Genomic DNA, 27,263 nt, shown 5'->3' with positions numbered 1-27,263 from the left:
CGACAAAGAACTGATGCAATGACCATTTGGTCCTTGGCTCATCGCTGGCTAATAACACACACACACACACACACACACACACACACACACACACACACACACACACACACACACAGAGTGTATGTAATTTTAACAATATATTTTTATACATGATTTTTAATACACTTTGGCAGGAAAGTCAAGTGAGAAGTCACAGAGAAAGAGAATACTGAGAACAGAGAGTCAAGGACAGAGAAAGAAATTAATGTATGAATGTAATGTTGAAGGGAGATAGACAGAAAGGTATGAGAGAGAGAGAGAGAGAGAGAGAGAGGTTATGCAACATTCATATTCAGATTTATACATTCATTTTCAGATGTTTCGGCCATTTCATTTCAGCCTCTTCTGATTGTACTGTGGATCATTCAGTGCAACATTTAACCTGATTCTCATATTACTATATTATGAAATACTGCTTGGTAGATTAATTTATTCATTTTCACATGGTTTTAAGCTACATTTTTGCTCTCCAAATGGCTTAAAATGCACATATTTAGATGGGGACATGGGAAATACGGGGATGAATTTTATTTTCTATTTACAGTAAACTCTCAATTTACTAATCCTTTATGTTTTCAGTTGCAATCTGGGAGGCTTTGCTCTGTCATCTCTTCCTATTGAATCTATTTCCATCACTTCCTTTCTTCAGGTCAATGCTCAATTCTCCACATTGATCATCTTCTTGTACTCCATTTGCTTTTTCTTTCTCCATTTCTTGTACTATCCACGTCTTCACTCGGCCGTCTAATTCATGCAGGGCAGTTCTCCTGCCACTAAAAGAATAATCGTGAAAAAGTGAAGAGATACTGTGTGTAGAGAGGGGCACAAGGGAGCTAAGAGAGTGAGCAGTTGTCAAAGAGGAGACAGAAGTTTAAAATATGTTTCAGTCATCTCCTGTGGCCTCATTTCCCTTTGGTTCATGACAGTAAACATCCTCCACAGTCATCCTTGAGTCAATCAATAACAGCTCAATACATATCTCTCTCACCTGGAATGGTAGAGCCCCTGTTCAGCCAATCAGTGGGATTTTGAAACTGCTCGGCTGCACTGATGAGATGTAGGCTAAAGATTTCCCCAAGATCAGTGGTTTCAGAGATATTGATTGGTTCTCTAGGTCGAATGAATCACAATCAGTGCGGCAGCACCTGGATCATCAGAAAAAACAAATATGGGGGAGTCATTATTCATATCTCCAGTTTTCATCAAAGTACACTCAGGGATATATCACATGCCACAGACAGACAAAGTCCTTACTGTCATCACATCTTTTGTTAAGGCTTTGTCACACCAGCATTTAAAATGGTAACATTCAGTGGCAAAATCAATTCATATCATAAAATTCCTATGATGTGTGGATTTGCTCACGGGGGCAAGGTAAACGTGCCAATATTTCGTGTCAAGTTGTACTTTATGGTAAAATTTAAAATGCAAATTGACCGATAGAAAACCGCCTTGACAGTGCTGCAGAACAGAGATCTAGCCGGAGGGTCAAAACAGGAGGGAGCTATTGCAGCTTATTATTTGTGTTCCATCCACTTTTATTTGACCTCCTCTGTTGGAGTATAAACAGACCCACAGAAGAGGCATGGTTTGCCGAGAGTTAAGAAACTATGGTATAAATACGTCTGTAAATGTGAAGTGGCTCAAGAATTTTTTTGTCTTGCATCCAGTGCATTTGAAATCTCCATTTAGTATGATTATGAATAAACTTTGGTTCAACATATGTCAAAGATACAAGAGCATGATCTGATATAAGAATACCACTGTATTGACAATTTCTGATACATGAAATTAGTTCAGCTGATATCAGAAAGTAATCTATTCTTGAGTATCCTTTAGAAGTACTCGTCCAGCATGAATATTCCCTTTTTATTGGGTTTTGAGCCCTCCATATATCCACCAGGTTGAGTTCTTTTATAAAATGTTGTAAAACCTTCCTAGACCTTGCATGAGTGTTATCGATACCAGATGACCGGTCCTTGGCTGCAAAACACAATTGAAATCACCTGTCACAATGTGTTTTCCGGGCATTGTGGATATTCTCAAAAATAAATCATTATAAAAATCTGCGTTATCATCGTTAGGTCCATATACATTAACCAGATTAATCCGGGTTGATAGGATATTTCCCTGTACAATCAAAAATCTACCTTTGGGGTCTTTAGTTATTTTATCAATGCGCAAAGGAATAGACTTATGTATCATAGTTATAACTCCTCTGGAATTAGAATAGTAAGCTGCCGACAGTACCTGACCTGGCCATCTACGCTTCATTTTGATTATCTCCTGATCTAGCATGTGTGTTTCCTGTAGGAACACAATTTTGGCTCTTAGCTGTTTTATTCTACCTATTACTTGTTTTATTTTAGTAAGTTTACGTAGGCCTCTACAATTCCAAGATACACATTCAATCAAAACATCTGTCATTTGTTATTATTTGGCAATAAAAATCTATAAAGGGCACCATTTGGAATAAAACCCAAAAAGAAAAGGAAGAGAGCGACCCACCCACAACCCAGGCCTGACTCACTAGAACATACAGGCTCCCCCAAACCCCTAAATAACTTCTCTCCATTATCGGGAATAGGTCCACGCTATACTGAGGAACTATTCTCCTGTAAACCAAAACTCAGCTCAATTGCTTGTCTATGTACAAAAACTAATCCAGATAATCTAGTTTATCTATCAACTGAAAATAAAATGTGCGCCATGCTACATGCACGTATTTTTCAGCTCTCACTTAAGAAGCACCTAACTGCACTTTAAAAAGAAACCAGAAGAAAAAACAAAATAAAATATATCTTTAAACAGGACTTATTAATACTTTAACCAAGAACCAAGTCTGTAAGTAGTACGATGTCAAGTTTTCAGCAGAATTAGGCCCTACATACCTCTTAGTTTTCAGCAGCCACATCTAAAGAGATTATAAGTTCAATAAGAGTTCTCATCAAGATGCACTTAATTTAGTCATCCTCAGTCACTGGCTCCAGTTTCTTGATGTACTTGTTCACGTCCGCTGGTGTATTGAAGACGACAGTGCATTCATCGTTGGTCAACAGGAGCTGTGCGGGGTGTATTACCCGGTGTTTGTCCAGACCGAGTTCCCGCAGCCGCTTCCTCACGCCATCGTAGCTCCTCTGTTGCTTATACACCTCCATTGGCAGGTCAGGAAGAAATCTTATTTTGTTGTTTTGGTACATCACCTCTTTCTGTATTCGCGCAGCTTTCAAAATATTTTCTCTGTCCTTAGTAGTTTAGACACTTGATGATGATGGTTCTTGGATACGTGGTGGAACTTTGGCTCGCTGTTACCCGGTGCGCTCTCTCCAAAACCGGTGGCGTTATCTTCAGAGTATCCGCTATCCACTTTTCCATAAAGGAGCAGGTGTCATTGCCTTCTACTTTCTCGGGTATGCCCAGTACACGCAGGTTATTTCGTCTACTCCTAAATCTTCGACTTTGTTAGTGAGGTTTTTTGTCTTGCTCTCAAGTTTTTCGATAGTTTCTTTCAGGGTTTGTATCTCGTCTTCTGCCATAGATATCCGCATTTCGGCCTCCATGATACGCCCACTACAGTCTTTAATGTCCGTTTGGACAATTCTTATTTCCGTCAATACACCGTTTGTGTGTTAAGTCTTGTTTGAATGAGATTATGGCAAGCATGAGGTCCTTTGTTGAAGGATTGTCCATATTTATAACTTGTTCGGCGTCCGCGGAAACAGCATCGTGTGCCTGCTCCGGCGAGCATGGCTCCCCTTCAGCTAGCTCCTGGTCTGCATCCTCATAGCTCTCCATCATTTTATTCTCCTTAGCCACTTTTTTTGGCATGTTTGAAGTAGTTTACTCTTACGCTTACAGTTTTGTCACTTTATATGACTTATCTCTGGAATATTATGCAGGATTTATTGAAAAGCAACTGAGCACGAGGAAAACGCGTCTGCTCACCGTGACGCCATAACCGGAAGTCGACTTTGCTATTTCTACGGACTAGAAGAAGAAGAAAAAGGTAAACAATGGCAGAACTGGCACTTTGAATACTTCAGAATGTCTGTACAACAATTTGATGACCTACTTCGTTGGCTCAAGCCTTTCATTCACCATAAAAAACTCATCTTAACCCAGTAAGTTTACAAGAGAGATTGCCCTCGAACTTGTCCATGCTTCCTGTTTCCGCTGCGCTTCCTGTTTCTGCTGCGCCGCTGAAAAACATAGAGGGGTGCGTGACTTCTGGCATGCCAGCGAGATCTACGTCATTTTGACGTCACATTGTCGCGCGACAAGTCGGGAACGGCGACTGTAAAGAGGCCTTCAGTAACATGTTATCCATCACCCAGCAGTGGTTGGTCCGCCAGAGAGGGTAGGTAGGCGGAGCTAACGCAACAGACTTGCTCTTCAACTCACTTGTGTGTGAAGCGGTACACTGTTTGGGAAGTGAGAGCCAAAAACACACCTGCAATTAGTGCTTATCGGCATAGGTGCTGCAAAAGAGAACGAAACGGAGATCTTTGAGAAGGGAATTTGAAAGCTGTAGAGTCATCTTGAGACAGAATAAGGAATTAAAGAGCTGAAGAGGGTTTATTTTAACCAAAACCACTATCTTTTCCTAAACTTAACCAAGTAGTTTTGTTGCCTAAACCTGAGAAGATTTCTGGCAAAGATCCCTGAAAGCCAACTTCTCCCGTGTGCAGCTCAAAATCAGAGCCAGAAGAGAGTGGGAACCTCAAAGAGGTAGGTGAAGAGAGGAGTGTGACAGTGAAACCCAATTACACTGTGATTTCTGGTCTGCTCTAATCACACACAGATGTAACATGGCAATTATCATATTTGCACTTATATAATTAGAGCAGTCTTTGTTGTCCAGAGGAGCAAGAGAGTTGAACTGAAGCCTCGGCAGAAATCCTGTGTGTGTGTGTGTGTGTGTGTGTGTGTGTGTGTGTGTGTGTGTTCAGGCAAAATCCTGTCTTTGTCTGTTTAAAAGGCTGAAGCCCCCCTGGCGAGATTATGAGGCTTTTGGGCCGGACAGCGAGGTCCGCCAGGGAACAAAATGGAAGAGCAGGGGTGTTGAAATATGAAAGGCCACGCTGTCGGCGGTCTCCATTTATCACAGCTCCACAACACCAGCTTCTCACTCTCTGCTGGTCCTCTCTCATCTCTTCACCACTCTTCTCACCCCTCTCTGCTGCACTCAGCATCAAGCTGTTGCTCTTTTCCTCCACTTTCCTTTTCTGCAAAACCAGGGTGTAATGTGTCCTGTCCTCAATTTAACCATGTCAAATTATGTAAATGTAAATATTACGTATGGGACGGTATCTCAAAGAGAGCACAAAAGACATCTAATAAAAAAATGAATAGAGTACAGAGGACGTGCATTTTTGACACTTTTGTCCCTCTCTTTCCCCCACAGTCACACACCTGCAGCAGGGACTTACACATCCGTCACTACGTTTCACACCCTTTTCACATAACGAGCTTTAAATGAACACTGGCTCTATGTTTCTCCTGACCTACAGGGCTGCAAGGTTTTCTCTGCCTGGTATATAATTGCGTTTACTCGCTTGCAGCTGTAATCAAACCCTGAGATAGCTGGAATATGTCATATAAAGACTGGACTCGGCCTGTTGGACTGTAAAGCACTGCCTCAAGGAGTACTGTCTCAGGATCAGTTAGCTTATTTTAGCTCCCATCTTTCTTTAAGCACATTCAAAGGATACAGTGCATGTTATTAGGCTGAATACTTGGTAGCCCATTGCTCTAAGGTTCTAATTGCCTCTCTGAGTTTCATTGTTTTTACGCTGGCTGCCGTCTTTTCCCCTCCAGGGTTTCCTTATTTTGTTGAAACATAATCTCTGTGTCCTCTTGTCCGCACAGAGCATAATCTAACCTGCTATCAACAAATTATCAAGAAATGACTGACAGGTGCTGATTTTGAGGACAGACAGGGCACATCATTAATAATATGTCAAATAAAACACCCAAGTGGTAATCAGCCTATACGTGTTAAGCCTGTATGTTTAAGATTTTGTTTTTGTCAAGCAGCTGCTGTTATTATATTGATCGTACTGTTTGCCCTGCTGTTTCAGCTCATTGTTTAGCTGTCCGACCCACAACTTTGCTGTTTTTGTTTCTTACAGCTCTCATAGTGTCATTTTCTGCCGCAGAAGGCCGCTGTTTTGAGCGGTATAATTCCACTGTACACTACCTGCTCAGCACGAAACGACAGACAGAAAGACACAGTTAACGACTAGTGCGTGAACATAGTGGAGCATTTAGCAACTAAAGGGCCAAATACACGAGGGCAAGAAACAAGGCAAAGAAATGCTAATGTCACAATGTTACTGCTGGATGTGTTAATTAGCAAATGTTTGTTAACGAGTTCATCATATCAACTTAAAAAGTCTTCAACTTATTTCCGCTGCCCCCAAGAGGCCAAAAACATCTGCTATTGCAGGTTTAACTATTTTAGAATTATGAGATAAAAAAAGAGATAAGATGCTAAAGATTACTTACCAGAACCTTTCTTTCTTGTGTGCCAAGGGACTGCAGATGTGAAATAGTTCAAAGCTATAATCTGGTACATTGTATCAAATGGTGACATTTGTTTAAACTGTGCATGGTCCCTTTTAAGTAAATACATAAATTAAAATTTAAAACAAAAAAGCCTTTGCTTCTGTCCACCTACTGTATGTCCAAAGGTACTTAATAAACTCTAGTCTAAAAGAGTCTTACATTATTATTTAAATGAAAACATTGACTTTGAAGTTAAAACACGGACAGTTATTAGATTTTCCCATATTAGGGGAACTGTATAGGAACTACTTTTATACATAACTCTCCAAGTTTAGGACAATGGAACATGCCTTTTTATCTGAAACAAACATACAAGGCCACCAAACACACAAGATGTACAGTTTTGGCTGCAGTTCAAACAGCAATGGTTGTCTAAATGACAGACAAACACTGTTCATCTGACGTAAATGACCCTGAATATAAACTGAGAATCATAGTAATTTCTTTAGCCTGCATGTCTTTTGTACACAAGTATTGTGTGGCCTAAAGGAGAATTCCGGTTGATTTCAACTCATAGCTGTGTTGTTTGTAAATTTGGAGTGCTGTCAGTAGCGAGAAAAACGAAAACAATCGGTGCTGCTTACACCGTGTTATCCTCCGCTAGAGTTAGCAGCCAACAGGCTTAAACAGGGTAAGTTTTAAAGCACCAATTGTTTTCGTTTTTCTCGCTACTGACAGCACTCCAAATTTACAAACAACAGAGCTACGTGTTGAAATCGACCGGAATTCTCCTTTAAGAATGTTTTGTTTTCATTGTTTTGCATAAAATCCTTCTCTTGTATTTTTCCTAGAACAGCTTTTTGTTCTTCATACCCAGAAAACATTGTGATGTTGAAAAGCTGAATAACTGACTAAAAGCCAGCAGATTTCTGAGTCCTGAGGACTGGTGGTGCATTCAGCTCAGCTCCGATGTTAGCACCTCATCTTCACTTGCTGTCACTTTTTCCTTTTTGAGCTGCCAATGATGCAATCTACATATGAGATGTGAGTCCTTCTTGTCCACAGCAGGGGAGCAAAGATGAGGGATCCAGCAGAGTTTGGATTTGAATGTCACGGCCAATATAACAAAGTGTTGCCATTACAATTTTCCATCAGCTTAAGTGGATGAAAGCATGAACCCTGAGAAAGTGCCAGCACGGAGACAACCATTAAACTGAAGAAAATTGAGAAAACATTGTTTTGATTAGTGACATAGTTTTAATTATCCAGAGTAGCACTCCTCTTTGATGATAATGCATTAGTGCTGATGTTCCTTCACCTGTCCCTAATTAAGATAACAAATAAAGCCTTTTGACTGTCTACAGTGCAGCAATGAATACAGATTCATAATTTCCATGGGGGGGGGGGACACGTCCCCTCACTTTAACTTGTTGAAAATGTTCCTCTCACTATCCAGCCACTATAGTCTTGATAAAGGAAGAGAAGAGTTGACCAAAAGTGTTCGTATGCTTGTCTTGAGTCTTATTACCGCGCCCTCAAAGCGATGAGCTGAAGAGCAGCAGTGAGTCACATGCCTACGTGGTTCGCCTCTCCGGCTACATACAGACTAACCTATGTTATTGGTGAAAGAAATATAAGGAAAATAGGAAGTAAATATATTTTTCCTATCCAGTCTTTGTGTATGTACAAAGAAAGAACCGCTCCAGGGCTCAACGCTAACTTTTTAAAGTGGTTGCCAAGCTTTTGGTTGCTGACATTGACAATACGGTTGCCATGTTTTAAACTGCCAATATTTGGAGCAATTAATTTCATATGTAACTATACCACACATTTTAATAATAAAACAATGAGAGAATGGCTTGCAATATAATTTCCCATCTCTCTCAAATAGGGGTGCAACGGATCACAAAACTCACGGTTCGGATCACGGTTTTGCGTCACGGATTGGATCAATTTTCAGAACACCACAAAAAAGGGGGGAATTTAAGTGATTATTAAAAATGTAATAATAACTTTTAACAATAATTACTTCTTTTACCAATAAGATGCTGTTAAACAACAACAACAGATGAGAAAAGGGTATTTTACAATAACTTTGAATGCACCACGAGGTTTGCCAGTTTTAAGTAAACACAACCTTTAAGATAAGATAAGATAAGATAAGATAGATAGACTTTATTAATCCCACACTGGGGAAATTCCTGTGCTACAGCAGCTCAAAAGAAAAATGTACACACATCAGAATAACACAAATACACATTAATTAGACATAGGAGAAAAAAATATACATAAACTACTATATATATATATATATATATATATATATATATATATATAAAAAACAAAAACAAATATTGAACAGGTGGTTGCCAAAGGGGGCAACCAGAGGCTATGAAACGGTTGCCAATTGACTCAATCTGGTTGCCAAGGGCAACCAGGCAACTGTTACTGTCGAGCCCTGCTGCTCTCGGCTAGGGTTTTGTTATGCCCCTTAATGTAGGACTGACTCTTCACACAGGGGCTGAGGTAACCCATGGGGATGAACACATCAATGTAGCTTTTTCTCAACAATGGTGGTTGAGTGAAAAGAGGTCTTATACCAGAAGCCCCATGTCAGCTCAGTGACTGGATGTCTGTACAGCAAAATGAAAGAAAAGAATCATATCCAAACTTATAAAAGCACACTACGAAGGACATAGCAAAAAAAAACATAAGCATTTATGTCTGTAGACCATTTAAAAAAAAGGAAAAAAAGGAATTATTGATATTATGTAGTGGTTCAGTGTAGAAGTAGTGAAACTATATTTTCATAACTTTGAACTGGTCCAATATTTTGAGAGATTATCACTAAATAATTGTATATTTTTATAGGCGACTGTATCTTGCGTTTTGGGTTCTTTCCAGCTTTATACTTTGTTAAATGGACACAATGAGTCAGATGTGGGCTGTGCTTGTGTTAAAAAATACCATCCATGTGGGAGTAATGACAGTTTGAAAGGTGCTAAATAAATACAAAAATGAATGCGTCAAAAGTCGGCTAAATGACCCAAAAGAACATCCCTTATCCCTATCTTGCTGATAGCTGTGTGCAATAAGTGTTCTGTGCTTCTTGTAGCAAAAGAGGGAGGCTGTCGAGCTGATGAGGGAGGCTTTCTCGACACTCCTGACACACTAGAGAGGTAGATGCAAGCCATTAAAGCTGCAGCTGCTGTAACTGTGGAGGTGAGAACCCCAGTTGTGGGAAGACCTTTATTTAGGGGAGTAAGACAAAAATGAGCATTGTGCATTTGAAAGCCAACACCATCAATTGTTTAGTTGGATTGAATATAAAAGTCACAGCCATGACCATTTAGAAAACATTTTGTGAGCTCCCTGTTCTATGGAGATAACAGGAGAAAAGGCTGCAACCACAAAGACGAATACACAGTTCAGTCAGACAGCTAACGTTTGAAATGTTTATTATAACAGCAGAACATTGTGTTTGGCGGCCAGACTCCGACCTCATCACTCCCCACAGTGTGGGTTTGCATGAGATATTGGGGAATGATGATAAAGTAGCTTCCCCCTGGCCGGAGCCTGCAGGTGGATGCTGGGGGGGGGGTGGGGCTAACAGCGGGCAGCGATACAGGTGCAGGGCAGCAGCAGCATTGACAAGGTAGAGATGGGGAAATTGTGCAGCTTAAATAGACCGCCAAATTGAGGGGGTGTGTTTGGTAAATGATATGGGGAGTGAGGCATGTCACGTGTGTGTACACAGTGCAGCTCGAGTTGGCTGCCTGAACTAGCTCGCAGGCGTTGCCCCATTTGTTTTCAAGAGAGTTGTTGTCATTTGAGGTAAAAGTTTCACTTTGAAATAAATGTCCAGCCCAGTCAGGATGACTCAATGTCACTGACAACGTCTCAAAGGATTTAGCCCACGACACTAACAATGAACGAAGCAAACACTTTAGTCTGAGTAGGAAGCTGTTTTCAGCAGAAAAAGCTCTGATGAACCCACTGTACACTACCAGCTCAGCACCAAACAACAGAATAAATCAAATACACCAAATACAGTACAACCCCCCCCCTTCTTCTTCCAACCCAGGTTCTGTGGTAGCATAGCCTCTTTATGAGAATATCATAACTGTAGAAAGATCTAGTAGAGAGAGAGAGAGAGAGAGAGTGAGAGAGAGTCTTCAATAGCAGTTACTATAACCTCTTTGTTGCACTCACTCCTACAATTATTTTCTATTTCTTTGTGAGTCTATATAATGAAGGCCAGAACTTCGCTAGGGTACATGGCAGTCTATATAGTGAGAGAAAAATAGTTTTTCTTCTAAAGGAGTCTTGTTAGTAATAGAAGTCGACCTCCACACATCAACAGCTGCGTCAGTCACCTTTCTTTGTCAAAAATATCTACAGTACATGCATATACACTTTCAACATCCATCCATTTTACTAACTACCTATCCTGTTCAGTGTCATCAAAGGCTAAAGGGGGGAATTAACCCTGACCTGCATAACTTTGTACAGTGGTAGGAAACCCAAGCAGTCCTTTGTGACATGGCTAATGCCCAAGCCACTGATCAATATCCACTAGCTGAACCTTATCACCTCAAAGCGAATAGAAACTGTTTTCATATGCGGCATAGAGTCAATCCTGGCTGCAGTTAAAGGCTGATAAAGACGGATGTGGAAACTCAGCGATGAGAGTCATGAGGAGGAGACTCAGGAGTAATACTGGTGCAAGTAAAGCTGTACCCTTGTTAAAATCGGATTATAGTCAGCCACATTCCTGCAAAATGTATTTCACTAGATATTCCTTTTTGACTGCTTATTCCAAATGGCCAGTATGCAGCACTGCATTTAAAACTGAGTTGAAAGGGGCCGTCCTTTCAAAAGACGAGGTAACCAAGGTGAATCCTCACAACACACAACATGATGGGAGACAAAAAAAAAACGTGCTTGAAATAAAAGTGATTACAAAAAAGCAAATAGGCTACAAGTGATGAGTGTGATGACATGCACACAAATTACAAATAATGAGGACCAGGTCGCTAAAATAGCAGCACCGCATCACATCAGGCAGTTTAACTTTGAGTAAAGAGAGTTTTGCATTCACCTGATTTGACTGTCAACCTGAGCTGTTGTTCTCTTCAGAACAAAACACAAAGTCACACTTCATGTTAATGACACTGTCACACAGAGCCCTCTCCTGGTGCTCGTTTACTATTACACTTTCATTTTTACATACTCAATGTGATTTTATTATTAACAGCCACACTGTTGCAATACAATACGCCTGGGCACTGTAGTCTGTTTTTAGTTGATCCCACAGACACTGTCCTGCTGCAGTTCCAAATGTTAGTTAATTTGCAGTTGGAAATAGTCCCCTACAAATGTACTATTTACTCCTGCTAAAAACTTCATTGCCCAGCTGTTGAGGACATTATTTGACCTTTTTTTTATTAAAACAAAAGTATTTGAGACCCATTATTAAAGATTAAAATCTTAAATAGGAAACATTGTGCTTTACAATAAGTGGGGAATAGACAGACTAAAGTATTGTTGGTTTTGGTCTTTGTAGAGGATTTGTTCACGTAAGAAAATATAGAAAAACGCCAGCCTTTTCATGTCAGCCTACGAAAGTGACTTTTTATTCTAGTCACCCAAATGTTTGCAAATGTCAAAACTTACACTTTAGGCTTTGCCAATCACATGGAATATGGAAACAAAATGTACGTATGAAAATTAACCAAATTATAAAAGTCGCTTGTTTGCACAACATATTCAAAATATCCCACACAAGCTCAGTGTAGTCTTCTTTTATAAATCCCTAGGATTACATGAATTACAAGAATGCTAGAGAAAACTGATTATATTTACTTTGCACCTTACAAATAGAAGAGCCTTTGGTATAGTCTTGGACATGGCACACCAAAATGTTTCTCACAGTCATTGAAACATTAATACAACTTGGATATGACAATTTATGTTCTTGTCATTTTTTGTCTTGTTGTGTTTTATTATGTAAAACAACTTGTCACACTCATTTGTCCCTGTAAGGCCATCACTGAGTTTCTACTAAATACAAATTTTAATCAATCATCAATACATAACATTTTCCAAGAATGTAGTGATCTTATACCATAACATATATATGCGGTGCTGCTACAATAACATAGCATACAGTAAATAAAGATAAACAATACAATACTATCTAATAAATAGTTTTGTTGGAATTGTTAATGTGGCAAGACACTGCAGAAAACTAATGGTGATTTGTTTTTTTTTGTTTTTTAAAGTTTAGCAAATAGCTATAAGTTGGAATAACCTTTCGATATTCTACAAAGTGCAGTGTGATCCACAGCTGAGGTCTGATACTTTTACAATGTTGCTCCACCTTCTTTCTGACACATCACAGCAACATTTTCTTTGTTTTCTTCTTCCGTTGCTCTCAATCATCAGAGGAAGAAGCTCTCAAGCACCCTCCTCAACCTCTTTATCAAGGTAAGCAGCATTACATCTGGCCTCAAAATAAAACCTATGTAAACTCAGAGTAAGGAGAAATACTACATGCTAGGAAATCCTGAAAGTTTCTTGTTTGTCTAAATTGTTGACATATCTGATTAGTTTAAAGTGCCCATATTATGATCATTTTCAGGTTCATAATTGTATTTAGAGGTTGTACCAGAATAGGTTTATTACACCATATTTTGTTGTACTACACATTGCTGCAGCTCTTCTTTTCACCCTGTGTGTTGAGCTCTCTGTTTTAGCTACAGAGTGAGGCATCACACTTCTGTTTCATCTTTGTTCAGAGGCACACATGCACAGTACCTAGGTAAGCCCTGCTAGCTAGTTAGTTGCAGAGTATGAGGGCGTGCCACGCTAGCAGCTAGGCAAGCATTATAACGTGTGTTACAAAGTGACGAGCGTTAGTCATGGAAGTAAAGGCTGGACTACTTTAGAGCTGTTTTTTTTTCTGTTGGAGATGGAAGTCCCTTTGAGGTGGACTTTGGGCTTTTTCACTTTGTAAACCTATAACGTGCACAAAAAAGATATATAACACAATAAAGGAAAGGGTAAAAGCGAAAAAGCATAATATGAGCACTTTAAAATCAAAAAGAGCAACTCAACGGCAATTACAAAATAAACTAAAACAAGCAGAGTCTAGAGTGCTGCTGATATTTTGAGCAGCTGTATTCTGAGTTAGTCTATTCTTTAGATTCAGAAAAGGGTCATCTATCACAGTCATTCTGAAAGTCAGATTATTCGCTGTCCTATTTAGACTGTCAAAAAGTAATAAAAAAACAATGTTGACTATGTTAATGTAATGTCTTGTACTTTGTGATGAGTTTAAAAACAACTACAGTAAACCTGCACTAAATGTTGGAAGAGTGTGTGTGTTGCTTGGTTTTATGTGTGTACCAGTTAAAACGTGCCGTTGGCTTGTCCCATGTTAAGTTAAAAGCAACATTTTATTTGACATTTTTAACATGATTAAGAGTTGAATCATCCATCATAATTACAGGTTTCGTCAGAGAAAGTAATGTCTGGAACTCTAAAAGCAACCGTGTTGATCTGGTGGTTGATTCCTGAACAGGTGGACAGGTTGGACGAGATCTGCCATCTCACCCATTCACTTGGGTGCTTCTCAATCCCAAGAATGCAACTCTCAGGGAGAACATTCTTGCTAATCATTCTTAGAAGAATGAAATCACAAGTTCACAAGTACACACAATGCTTTTGACAGTTGAGACGATGTGTTCTTGCTGGTATAGAGAGGTGAAGTCTCTCCCCTTCTCATGGACCCCATGGGACCTTATTTCAGAAAAAATATCTATGGTTGTGAATGGGGAGAAACAAATTCTTTTTTAATCACATTTGAATAGAGGCATGAATTACACATGTGATGTTGGTCAATTTAAAAGATCATTTTGCAAGTAAGGAAAATCGTAAAGTAAGTAACTTCAATGCCACCAAACCAGCTTTCTTTACATGCCATGGAGAGAGAGGGTGTACTTTAACAACTGGCCTTTTATTGATTTAAAATGCTCTACAACTTGATTAGCAAGATGTCACACATTAGAGAGAAGAGTTTAAAGAGGTTTAAAAATAGATCACACATTCTTAACTCCTCTATTAAACATCTTCACTTGGCTTCATTCAGAGTTAACAGTGGAACTGGTTTTTGGATCACGAGGACCTATTCAGCTTCCTTATTACCATATATTCTTTTGCTTACTGGCTTTTTTCTTGCTCCTTTTGCAGCTATCATGGAAAATGTACCAGTCCCCGGCAACCAAATGAACTGTAATGTGGTAGTCAGCGTTGGCAACCAAAGCAGTAAGAGATAAGGGACTTTTATCTTACTTCACCTGCATATTTTACTGTAATGTAGCTTTTATATTCTTGAGTTATTCCTGTCATTTCAGTCAATGTGGTAGGAGCGTTGTGGAAGCTTGTTCTTTAAACCTTTCTCAAGATCAATGTCTCCTTCTCATTACCAGTTCAACAACCTGCCTTCCCTCAACAACAACCTCAGGTAGTTCAACCTGGTGAGTGTTTCTCTTCAACTGTTTTGCACACGTTAAAATAACTTTGAATTTGTGGAATAATGCAAAAAGTCAGAGAGCTTGGAGTTCATTTCATTTCATTTAATTTCAAACCTTTATCATTTTCAATGGGGCTGAGTGCACAGCATGCATTTCAACAAATAGACAATAACATTTAAATTACAACAGATAAAAAGTTTAAACAATCAAATAAAGCAGACACAAGAAGATACATAGAAGTAATTTATCAAGGACTTAAATTGACTGATAGAAGGGGGAGCGACCAATTTTAAGCTGCTTTGTGCAGCATTCCAGCAATGTGGAGCAGCAAACGAAAAAGCAGTCTTGCTAAGCTCAGTCTGACTATGAGGGACCTCAAGTCAAAGCCATTGATTGGAACGAGTGAAAAATGTATTTACATATGGAGTTAACAACATAGAAATGTAATGGGGTAATTTGCTAAGAAGTGCCTGACAGTTGAACACCAACCAATGAGCATTTTTTTCCCCCTGCAAGATATAGGAAAGCAGGATTTGTTTCTGTACAACAAGCCAACCTTCTGGCGCAGCTTGCAGACAAGATTATATATAAATATGATATTTAAAAGAAAGTATTTGATCAATCCATATACCAAGGTACTTATACTCGGAGACCCTTTCAATACAAGAGCTGTTAACTATAGTTATACAAGGATCAATAGGGTCAATATTTATAGCATTTGTAAATTATTATTATTAAATGTAGTCGTATCTGCATTTAGAACAAGCTTAAAGCAACACTATGTAACTTTTAGCTGCAGCTGTAGTTCCAATGAGACCACCTGTAGGGGGACCAAAGTGGGAAAAGTTACATAGTGTTGCTTTAAAATTTAAATGTGCAGCTTGCAGGTCATTATACGAAACTTGCAGTCTTTCAGTTGTATAGAATCAGCTACACAATAGACAATATGGGTGGGTATCACCAGAGGCCTCACAATATATTATCCAGATATTTATGTCATGATATAATATTATTGCGATTTTAAACATATTGCAATATTCTGCGATATATTTGTATATACAATGCATTACCTTTTATCCAACTTCAAATATTCAATTTCAAATTATGTCCCCAAAGGAAAACTTTGTCAACATCTGTTTTATCTAAAAAGATACATTTCTCTGTATGTCATCTCAGTTAAATTGTATTGCTGCAAAATGGAATTGTCAAGCAGACAAACTGACCAACACATATATAATAATATTGATCGATACTTGGCGTTTGTGTATTGATACAGTATTGCATAGGAAAATATCATGATATTATGCTATAGCAATTTTCCCCCCACCCCTAATAGACAATGTTGTCATCAGCATAAAAATGGGCTTGGCCGTTTTTTTTGCGAAAAGGATTAATTTATGAATAAGCTTAAAAGGACTGGACCCAGAATCGACCCTTGCGGTACACGCCTTTTGGCAGCCCGTTCTTTACACCTTTCTCAAGATAAATGTCTCTTTCTCATTACCAGTTCAACAACCTGCCTTCCAGTTCCACCAACAACAACCTCAGGTCGTTCAACCTGGTGAGTGTCTCTCTCCAACTGTTTCTCACAATTTAAAATAACTGCAGAATAACGCAAAAAGTCAGAGAGCTTGGAGTTCAGTGACGGGCAGTGTTTGCTCGTTACTCGTTACTTCTTAAAAAAGTAATCCGTTACTTTACTTAGTTACCCCCTATGGAAAGTAACTTTTTACTTTACTCGTTACTAGAGATGCACCGATTACAATTTTTAGGCCGGTTCTGTTTTTCGATTTTTCATTGAGTTTGACCAGCTGATACCGATTTTAGCTGATTCCGATTTCATTTTTTCTAACCACTTTACAGCACACACAAATATTTTTTTTTATCTTTTCTTTAATAGAAAATTTTACATTTTGCATAGAACATAGAAAATGTTTTGAATAGATAATCGATCACTATAAAATAGAACTATATAAATTACTCCTGCTGTGGGAAATTCACACACATCTAAAGTGCAATGTTATGGAAGAACCATTTCCTTCTTTTCACATCCAATATCCAACTAAAAAAATGTGATATATTTAGCAAACTAAACTTCTGTATGTATGAAAACAGGGAAAACAGGTAATGGCAATAAATAATATATAAATAACAAATACAAATAAAATAAATATAGCCTTGCAGTATACATGGATTTCTCGGCAACGTCATCACTGCTTGCGCACGCAACCGGGGGGCAGAAAGAAGACGTTTTTCGTGTAGCTAGTAGTAGTAGCAGCATAGTGTAAGTCAAAATGCCAAGGAGTTGTTGCGTGGTAAATTGCACAAACAGAGCCAGTGATGGGTGCCTGACGTTTAACATACCTAGGGGGAAGCATGCTTTTAGATTGGGGTCATATGTAAGAGTCAGGCTCCCATTGTATCAATCAGAAAAGCTGCAGCTTGTTCAGTTGTTCAGCTAATATATACCTGTCAGGGCTGTAGTACTCGAGTCCGGACCGTAGATAGTTAAAGGTCCGTATTCGAGACAAGTTTAGACTGCTAGCTAAAGCTATGCCGATGTTTTGCTAACGTTAGCGCAACAGCGTTAGCCTAGCCTGCTAGGTAAATATTACGACTGCCTTTGGAGTTTCTTATATCTGCGTCCACGTTGTCAACATAAGACCTGTGGCGTTAGTGCTCCTTTTGTACCATAATGTTATTGAATAAAATATTAAGCTTCGCTCCTACGAGATAGGTAGGTTTTTATTACGTTACACACTGCCTATAGTTAGCCTATATGCTAGCGGACATTAGCTAACGTTGCCGAGGCAGCGGCAGTAGAGTTTCGGCGAGCTAACCACGACAGTGTTGTGGCCCTCTCGCCCACAATCAACCTCTGCTGCTAAAAACAGTGAACCTGCAGTGATGTTTTGAAATGGAGACACATATCGTACCTTTCGCCCGGGAATCCTGGCCATTATTTTAAGGCATAAACCAACCATAGGGGTACACTCAGGGGTAAGCCTTCTGCTAACATTGGCTATTACATTAGCCTAAAACGATAATTATAGCCATACATATATATCACAGTAACACTGCAAAATTAAAGACAGACAAACAGATCCAACTAAAATCATGTTTTTTGAGTCAGTAGTTATATATAAAAACAATAATGAAAGCTTAAATACTTAAGGTTGTTGCAGTAGCGGACCAGGGGGACTGTTGCACAAAACCAGGATAAGGGATTAAGCCAGGATATTCAGGTTATCCTGGATGAATTTAGCTTTGACTTGGTTGCACAAAAGCAGGTTGAATTAAACCCAGCCAAGTAACCTTGGAGATTTATTCTTTGCAGGCTAAGATTAATCCTGGAGTCTGATGTGTTAAATCAGCTGCTGCTCTGATCATAAATAAACGTGTTTAACAGTTATTCCGTTGTCTTCTGAATGTGTTCCACTTTATTTTTATTAACATGCATTAGGCTACTTGTCACTATTACTGTCACGAGTTTGATTTAAATCGTGCTATTGCAGTTCTATACATGGTAAGAAATGGTTGCACATGCGCCGGAGATAAAGTGGGACGATACGGAGGAAATGGACTTTTCTTCCGCTGCTCTCCCCGAGAATTTGCCCCGTGCAACGCAGAGAGGCGGGGGGAGGCAGGGGGATCCTCCCACACCGTGCAGCGGACTCCAAAGGAGACTTTTAGCGTCAATAACGACGACAATGGCACCTGACCAAACGTCCGTATTTTACCAGATGGGAGTGAGAATGTGTTGGAACGCCACAAAGCTTCTTAAGCATTTTATTTTGGTGCTGTCACTTGTCATCTTCGAGCTTGGGAGTGAGATAAAACATTTGAATTATAGGCTACATTGTTTTACAGATATGCTTACAGTGTGTATTGAAGTCATTTACTTATTTTTCTAGTTTTTGTCCAGTCATGTTTGTTCTGTATGAACATTAATTGTAGAAAGATATTTAGAATTAGACATAGCTCATAGAGATTGGTGCATATGGTTGTAAAACATATTCTTGCATTATGAATAAGGGTTTGAAATTAAGCCTAGTCCTTAGGGTAAATTTCCTGAGGAACATTAATTCCCTCTGCTCACTTTTGAGGCACAGTAGGCTAAATAATAAAACATTTTATTTATATAGTGCTTTACAGGCTACTCAAAGACACTTTACAGTAAAACCAGCACATTTAGCACATAAAAACAGATACAGCAATAAAAGCAACACATACAACAACCATATTAAAGCAATTAAAACAGAATGTACAACTTTGTAAAAACGTGGAGTGACTAGTAGATTTTTTAAAATCCATACGGATTCAGTCGGTCCGGTATTGTGTGTCAGGCTTTTTCTCTCTGTCTGATAACAACAGTATATATGGCTGTTGTTTTCCCTTTTTGCATATTATATGTTTCACCTCCTCGTAATTTTCCATTAAAAGCTGCTGCTCAGCGGGTGAAACATATGCCGCACACGTCTTTTCCATTTCTGCATCAGTAAATCTGTGATCGATGCCGTGGTCTATTTAAGAAAGCCGTGGACGTGCACTTATCCCAGCTATCTACACCTGGCTTGACATAGCTTCACCTTGTCATCCTGGCTCGGCAAACGTGCAACCGATTAAGCCGCGATGACCGGATCACACTAAGTCAAGCTGCACTTTTTCAGTTATCTTGGATTTCCTCATTCTACTTTTGTGCAACAGGCCCCAGCTCACCAATCTGGCTTTCTGCCCCTGGTATGCGCACGCACCCTGTAATGTTTGTAAACAGGAAACCCGTCTATAAAGATATTTCTCAAAACACACACACAGGTCTGTTTGAACGTCAACAGTAATGTTACCTGAAAACAGAGTGTAGTTCCTTTTTTTTTTAGCAAATTTGCTTTATTTGTCATTGTGCATAAATATGAATGCTACCGTTGCTGTCAACAGGCTTATCTGCTAACATTAGCTACCGGCGGTTACCTCGGAACAATCCAGCAAATAGACGGTACCCTAGTGTGCCGTTACCTGAAACAGATGATTTAACATCACCGCTCATTTTACAACACAAGTCCACAGCGGTCCACTGTGTGTATGTATGAGGCCATCTCCACCGCATCCATCTGTGAGGTTGTCAGCTTTGTGTTACTTTGTAACGCGTTACACCCAACACTGGTGATAGGATAGTGAGGTGTGGATGGTAGCTGTCTGTAAGAGTTACAGGATATTTAGTCTTATCTGCATTTAGATCAAGCTTAAAATTTAGAAGTGCAACATGCAGTGTTTCAGTAGCTAGTTGTAAAAAATCATCTACACAATAGACAATGGTGTCATCAGCATAAAATTGAGCTTGGCAGTATTTTGGGGCAAAAGTAATATAATTTATGTATTAGCTAAAAAGCACTGGACCCAGAATCGACCCTTGCGGTGCACCCTTTAAGATGGGTAACACATCTGATTTAAAGTTCACAGTTTTCACTCACTGGCGTCTCCCATTAAGATAGAATTTAAAGGCAGTGCTATCCATACCAATATTAAAAGTGTTTGTAGGAGTAGGTTGTACTCAACATAGAGAGCCATAGAGAGGTCAATAAATAAGGCAGCACAATGCATCTTCCTATCTAAGACATTTAGAATGTAATTTCTGACTTTGGTGACCACAGTGATGGTACTATGATTTGACCTAAATCCAGATTGCAAAGGGTTAATAATTGAATTACATGAGATATAGTACTCGAGTTGATTATTAACTTTGGATTCTAAAACTTTTGCCAAATATGGAAGCTTGGAAATTGGACAGTAGTTGTTGAGATTTTCAATGGTGCCTCCTTTATGTAGTGGAGTTACATGGGCAGTTTTCCAGGCTGTAGGAAAACTACCTGAGGCAAGGCTGAATACATGAGTTAAGTGATCGATCATTGATGGAGCTGCCAACTTTTCAGCAGTTTACTGACAAGATGGTGAGGAGGTGTGGATGGTAGGCAGCTGTCTATGGGAGTTAAAGGGTGTTGGGTGTCTCCCTCATAGTAAACCAGATGGCACAGCAGCAGCCAACTGACCTTCATCTTATTTTACCTGCATATTTCACTGTAATGCAGCTCTTATATTCTTGAGTTATTCCTTTCATTTTGGTCCATGTGCCTTTTGGCAGCTCATTCTTTACACCTTTCTCAAGATAAATGTCTCATTCTCATTACCAGTTCAACAACCTGCCTTCCAGTTCCAGCAACAACAACCTCAGGTCGTTCAGCTTGGTGAGTGTCTCTCTTCAACTGTTTATCACAAGTTAAAATAACTGCAGAATAACGCAAAAAGTCAGAGAGCTTGGAGTTCAGTGACAGGATAGTGAGGTGTGGATGGTAGCTGTCTGTGTGAGTTACAGGATGTTTAGTCTTATCTGCATTTAGAATCAGCTGCACAATAGACAATGGTGTCATCAGCATAATAACAAGCTTGGCAGTATTTTAGGGCAAAAGTAATATCATGTGTATTAGCCCTTGTGGTACACCCTTTAAGATGGGTAACACATCAGGTTTACAGTTCACAGTTTTCACACACTCCCATCAAGATAGCTCTGGAAGAATTTACAGGCAGTGCTATTAATACCAACATTAAAAAGTGTTTGTAGGAGTAAGTTGTGGTAAACTGTATCAAAAGCCTTAGAGAGATCAACAAACAAGGCAGCACAATGATCTTCCTATCTAAGGCATTTGGAATGTCATTTGTGACTTTGGTGACCATTGTGACTTTTAAGTCCATGTGGTGGGAGCATGTTGGCATCTTGCTCTTTAAACCTTTCTCAAGATAAGTCTCCTTCTCATTACCAGTTCAACAACCTGCCTTCCAGTTCCACCAACAACAACCTCAGGTCATTCAAGCTGGTGAGTGTCTCTCTACAATTGTTTCTCACAAGTTAAAATAACTCAATTTGCAGAATAACTCAAAAAGTCAGAGAGCTTGGAGTTCAGTGACAAGATGGTGAGATGATGTTAATTGTAGCTGCCAGTAGGAGTTACAAGGTGTTGCGTGTCTCCCTCACAGTAAATCAGGTAAGGCGGCAGCTGCCAACTGATCTTCCTGGACTGATGACGTGTCCTCACTGCCAAAACAGTATTGTCACTAAAGTCGAGTACACAAATGGTTTGTTCACCTGGCTGATCTGTAGCACACTAGGAATCTTCTTGTGAGTAGAGCCCAACACACACACACACACACACACACACACACACACACACACACACACACACACACACACACTACCAATAAATTGAAACATCTTTAAATCATTTACAATCTACACAATGATACGTGATAAAGTATTATTTTTACTTTTTTCTGATACTCGTCACCAGGATCTGGCCTTTCTGTCTCATCCCCTTCTGTGTGAATGCCTGCAAGGACGTGCAGCATTCCTGCCCCGTCTGTAACAACCTCGTGCACATCCATAAACGCATGTGAAAAGCACCGCAGTGTCCTCTCTGCTGAAGTACCAACAAAACATAGAAAAGTCATCCATGACTAAATAAAACATTTAGACAGGAGCCAAACCCCTATAAGCAAACACATCAGACGTAGCCATGAACCCTGCACTCACTTGTGTCAAATGTGGGTTGTAACTGCATTACTCTGTACTTTACATATTTGTAGATAGAATATTACATAAGAGCTGGGATTTCTTCTTTTCCTTTATCTGTTGATTTAAAATGTGCAATTGTGTTGTAAAAAATCTAACGTGAAAAATCATGATCATATTTTTTCTTGACTTGACCTAAGTAAAGTTAATTCAATATAACAAACCTCTGTTAAAGTTAAGCAACTATGAAGGATGGTAAATATTATGCTTATTTTACTTAAATTAAAGCAACACTAAGGGCCCTGACACACCAATCCGATTATCGGCCGTCGGACAGTCTGGCGAGGTCAGTGACTCGAGTCTGTTCAGTGTGTTCCGTGCCGCCGTCCGTCGGAGGAGCTGTCGGCCTTTATTTTGGCCAACCCGACATGATCAGTCGGAGATAGGGCAGTCGGGACTCACCGGGAAATGGCGAGCGGATGAGCCTCTCAAAATCTGACAAAAATCTTTTAAACTGACCTTTGTCGATCTGAAATGAAGACAGATTCAGCAACTACATGGCCTATTTCTCGCTTAGAATGTTTTCAGAAAGACGTTTTGGTGAACTATTTTAGTACAATATGAGATCGTATTCTGAACAAGCCGCCATGACAGTCTGGCTGTGAATTTCCGGAGAAAAAAGACCCACGTGATGCGTTCGTCCTATCAGCTGCCGGTTTTCATTTTCTGGGAAACAATACAGAGAAGCGCCACTTCCTGCTATGGAGACGTATTACATTTCGCACACGCGCAAAGCGTACGCTCAAGTTGGCGTCGCCTCATTGTATTTTGAGGCATTTTTTTGGACCTCGGGGACCGGACTGATCAGTCCGACTGCCTTTTCTGCCGACGGTCAGCTGTCTGGTTGGTGTGTAACAGCTCTAAAGAACTTTTCCCGCTTCGGTCCCCCTACAGGTTAGAAGGGGAATTGTCCTTTACATTACATTGTCCAGTTCATTCGAACTACAGATCCAATGCAATGTAATTTTAAAGACTATAAAGAAATTACACAAATGATTTGGCTTTGCATTTGCATTTCAAGTAATTATATTGATTTAATTTTGATTGTATGTTGAATGATATGCTTTAAATAACAGTTATTTGATATGTTGACTTAAAAATGATTTGCTTTTATTGAAGAAATATTTCAACATGAACAGAATCAGAATTTGTGGGCCATGAGTGAAAAATCTTTGTTTAAAAGCACAAAAAGGTTTGTACAATATTCCAGTCAACATTTATTGCCCACTGTATTTCCGAATTAGCATTACCAAGAGGTTAAATAGATGTGATGAATGTTTTGCGCAGACAGAAAATCATTCATTTACAATAAGAGAGTGCGTTATAGATGCATTATTGCATTTCAAGTGTTGCATACGGTAACTTTGCCTACTTTGGATGTCTCCTGAGATAAACCGGGTATCACTGTCACTGTGTCACGAGCCAAAGTATTAAGAGTCTGTTGTAGCAACCAACGTAATAATTACTTCGATTTATTTAGCGCATTTCATGAAACCCAAGGACGCTTTACACAGGTACAGGGGGACAAACGAAAAGAAAATAGTAAGCCAACACAAACACAGACTGAAAATAAATAAAAACCTGGCGCTTAATGGAAGGGGGACGTAATTTAATATAGGTTACTGAGTTAATATTGACGTACAACCACATCGCGCATTGTAAAGTTATTTTATGAATGAATGACATAGACATATTACATACCTAAGGGCCAATTTGGGGTGGGTTTTAAATTATTTACAATCCCGTAATTGTCTCCATTTCTTGAAAGCACGACCGGAATAGATTCAGATTTTCCCCCATTGTCTGTCACTTTCCCTTATTTTAGTTGTTCTTCATTTAATTTCTTTTTTTTCTGTAACGGCCCTGCCCCAGTATCAGCCAGAACTACAATAGATAACTTCTAAAATAAAATGAAAATACAATTAGGCCCATATATAAGAAATCATCAGAATGTGTTACTGTAGCGCTGTTCTACCTGTCGTAAATAATTTTGTGACTTTGTGATTTTTTGGATTTTGTAAAAATCTGACCCGTGCAAAGGCATTAATAAAAACTATATAAAAATAGTGTTCTTTTCACTGTTAGTCTCCTTTGTCATTACAGGTCATTTATGATCATTAGATGAAAAATAACACTCTTTCAGAAACATTATAAAGTTACATACAGAGGCTAAGTTAGATTTATTGATTAAACTCATTCTGTTAATAGAGAGACTTCTATCACAATAATAACCAATTCATTGCTTGTACCATTAAATTATTCAAATTAATAAATCACCAATTGATCTCCATGAAATGTCATTACTGAGATCAAATTGCAAACCATGAAGCAAATAATTATTTATTGCACATATTTATTTCATCTGTATTATCACAATGTGGTTGAAACTGCCTCATAGTTCCAGATTTATAAAAAATAAAAGCCAATAATGTTAAAATCTAACTCCTAGAAACACTGTTGGTGCTTTTAAAGAATGTGAAAAACATTTCTTCTTGGATGTCCACAAACCACCTGAAACCTAACCCTGACAAAACTACGCTGCTTTTCCTTCCAGGGAAGAGCTCTCCCGTAACACTTTACAATAAGGTACACAAAAATGTAGTTACTGAGGAACAAATGAGGAATGAGTAACGAATGGTTAGTTAATGATTAGTTACTGATTGACTGATTCAAGCACTAATGATTAGTTACTGGTAAACAGACTAGTAGCTACTGTTAGATGAATGAGTAACGAATGGTTAGTAAATGATAAGTTACTGATTGACTGATTCAAGCACTAATGATTAGTTACTGGTAAACAGACTGGTAGCTATTGTTAAATGAATTTGAATTGAATTTAATTTAATTAAATGCCTTTATTGTCATTGTACTTTACAATACAGCGGAATTAGAATAACTAGACCTAAGTATTCAAAGCTCTGGTAAATGCCAAAAGACACATATTTACAGCTAAAAACATAATTATATAAAACAGCAACCCCCGCCCTTCCTAGTAGCGCAATGTACACAATTGTCCTTCAGTACTCCGTCTGAGTTTGCGGTATATTCTTGGGTTTTCTCCGGCCAAATCTTAACCGGTCCACTCAGTGAACAGAGGAAGTGGCTAAGAACGATGACGTTGAGGTTGTGCGCTAGTTTGAGTTGTAGTTCCGTAATGGCAGCGGAGAAAGACACGAGCGAAGCCATTCGGTCCGTTGTGGCAACGCTGCCGAATATCCAGAAGTTAAAGCCTGAATAAGAACAATATTTGCTGAGTTGTGTTGGTGGCCATGATGTTGTGGCCCTCCTCCCCACGGGGTTCGGGAAAAGTTTGATTTTCCAGCTCGCTCTGTTAGTGGTGAAGGAGTTAGCTAAGGCTAACGCTAGCGATGCTAAGCAGTTAGCGATTGGTTATGGCAGATCCAGAGTGGCTCTGAGCAGATCCAATAGTTTTAAACTTTAACAGAGTACCCGCCTTCAAGGAAGTTAACACTTGTCAATGGAGAGTGGCCAGACTCTCTGTACAAATGAAATGTACGAGAGTCTGGCAGGACCAGGCTATCTGTTATTATCATCTGTTGGCTAGAGATCTAACATTACTGTAAGCTGTTTCATAGTGCGATAAGACGTATTAGCAGGGACAGACATAGAAGGCTTGATATGTTTAAGCTTTCTGGGATTTTCTGACTGGTTTGTTCCTGGATTTCGGTCTATTGTTGATTACTACTTCAATATGGGTAATTGTGGGAATAGTAGGAACGGCGCAGGTGTAATTAATGACATTAATGATGGCTGCATTTCAGGTACTGTGCATGCTGGATAGGCTGGGCTTACTGAAATACTTAATTGGGGCAGAGCTGTTAGTAATTAGTAGTATTAACCTGTGCTTTTCCTCCTATGTTTCCTTCAAGTCAAAATGTGTGCTGGGAAAAAGGTCTATTCTGTAATCCTGTCTTATATTATTTTAAATTCTACGCTGTATTTAATGGAAAAGAGGCCAACAAATTAAAACAAGACAGAAATGGAATGTTTGAGACACGCAAATTCACCAATTACCGATATGGCGGCCGATATAATGAATTTCTGAGCTGGAATGAAAATGGACCATTTCTATTTGGATTGTGCACTGATGCAAAGGTACATTAGACAAACAGAGTATTACATTGTCAACCAATTCTATAAATTAACAATGAGAAAATAAAGAATAAATAAATATAATTAAATAGCTAAATAAACATCAGTATTGCACGTTAGTTGCTGACCATGCTCTGCTCGACAAACAAATGACACCATTTCTGTATCACTCTAAGCATTGTTTTCCGCATTATATGTTCTGTTAAAATGTTTTCATATCTGAAAACACAAACGCAGATACCAACAGATACAGATGTGCAGCATTGCATTTAAAACTGAGTTGAAAGGTGCAGTCCTTTCTAAAGACAAGGTAAATTAATCCTGAAAACACAACACAAAAGATAGGAAACAAAAAACCTGCCTGGAATAAAAGTGATTACGTAAAAGCAAATACAAGTGATGAATGTGATGGCACGCAAACAAATTATAAATGATGAGGACCAGGTCGC

The 27,263-nt window shown here is 39.0% G+C and overlaps 1 protein-coding gene across 1 annotated transcript in view; it reads left to right on the top strand.

Moving 5' to 3' along the window:
- Nucleotides 1-12,982: 12,982 nt before the first annotated feature.
- Nucleotides 12,983-27,263, top strand: part of LOC116042954 (cell death-inducing p53-target protein 1 homolog) — a 36,913-nt gene continuing 22,632 nt past the window's right edge. Inside the window, exons 1-6 of the mRNA XM_036000801.1 lie at nt 12,983-13,035; nt 14,800-14,874; nt 15,039-15,086; nt 16,591-16,644; nt 21,269-21,322; nt 21,896-21,949. Of these exons, the coding sequence (XP_035856694.1) occupies nt 14,805-14,874; nt 15,039-15,086; nt 16,591-16,644; nt 21,269-21,322; nt 21,896-21,949 (280 nt within the window). The 5' untranslated portion in view covers nt 12,983-13,035; nt 14,800-14,804. The remainder of the gene's footprint in view (nt 13,036-14,799; nt 14,875-15,038; nt 15,087-16,590; nt 16,645-21,268; nt 21,323-21,895; nt 21,950-27,263) is intronic.

The sequence above is a fragment of the Sander lucioperca genome, chromosome 4 (genome assembly GCF_008315115.2).
Source record: "Sander lucioperca isolate FBNREF2018 chromosome 4, SLUC_FBN_1.2, whole genome shotgun sequence".
NCBI classification, from domain to species: Eukaryota; Metazoa; Chordata; class Actinopteri; order Perciformes; family Percidae; genus Sander; species Sander lucioperca.
Note: the sequence above shows the minus strand (reverse complement) of the source record. Positions and strands in the feature narration are given on the sequence as shown.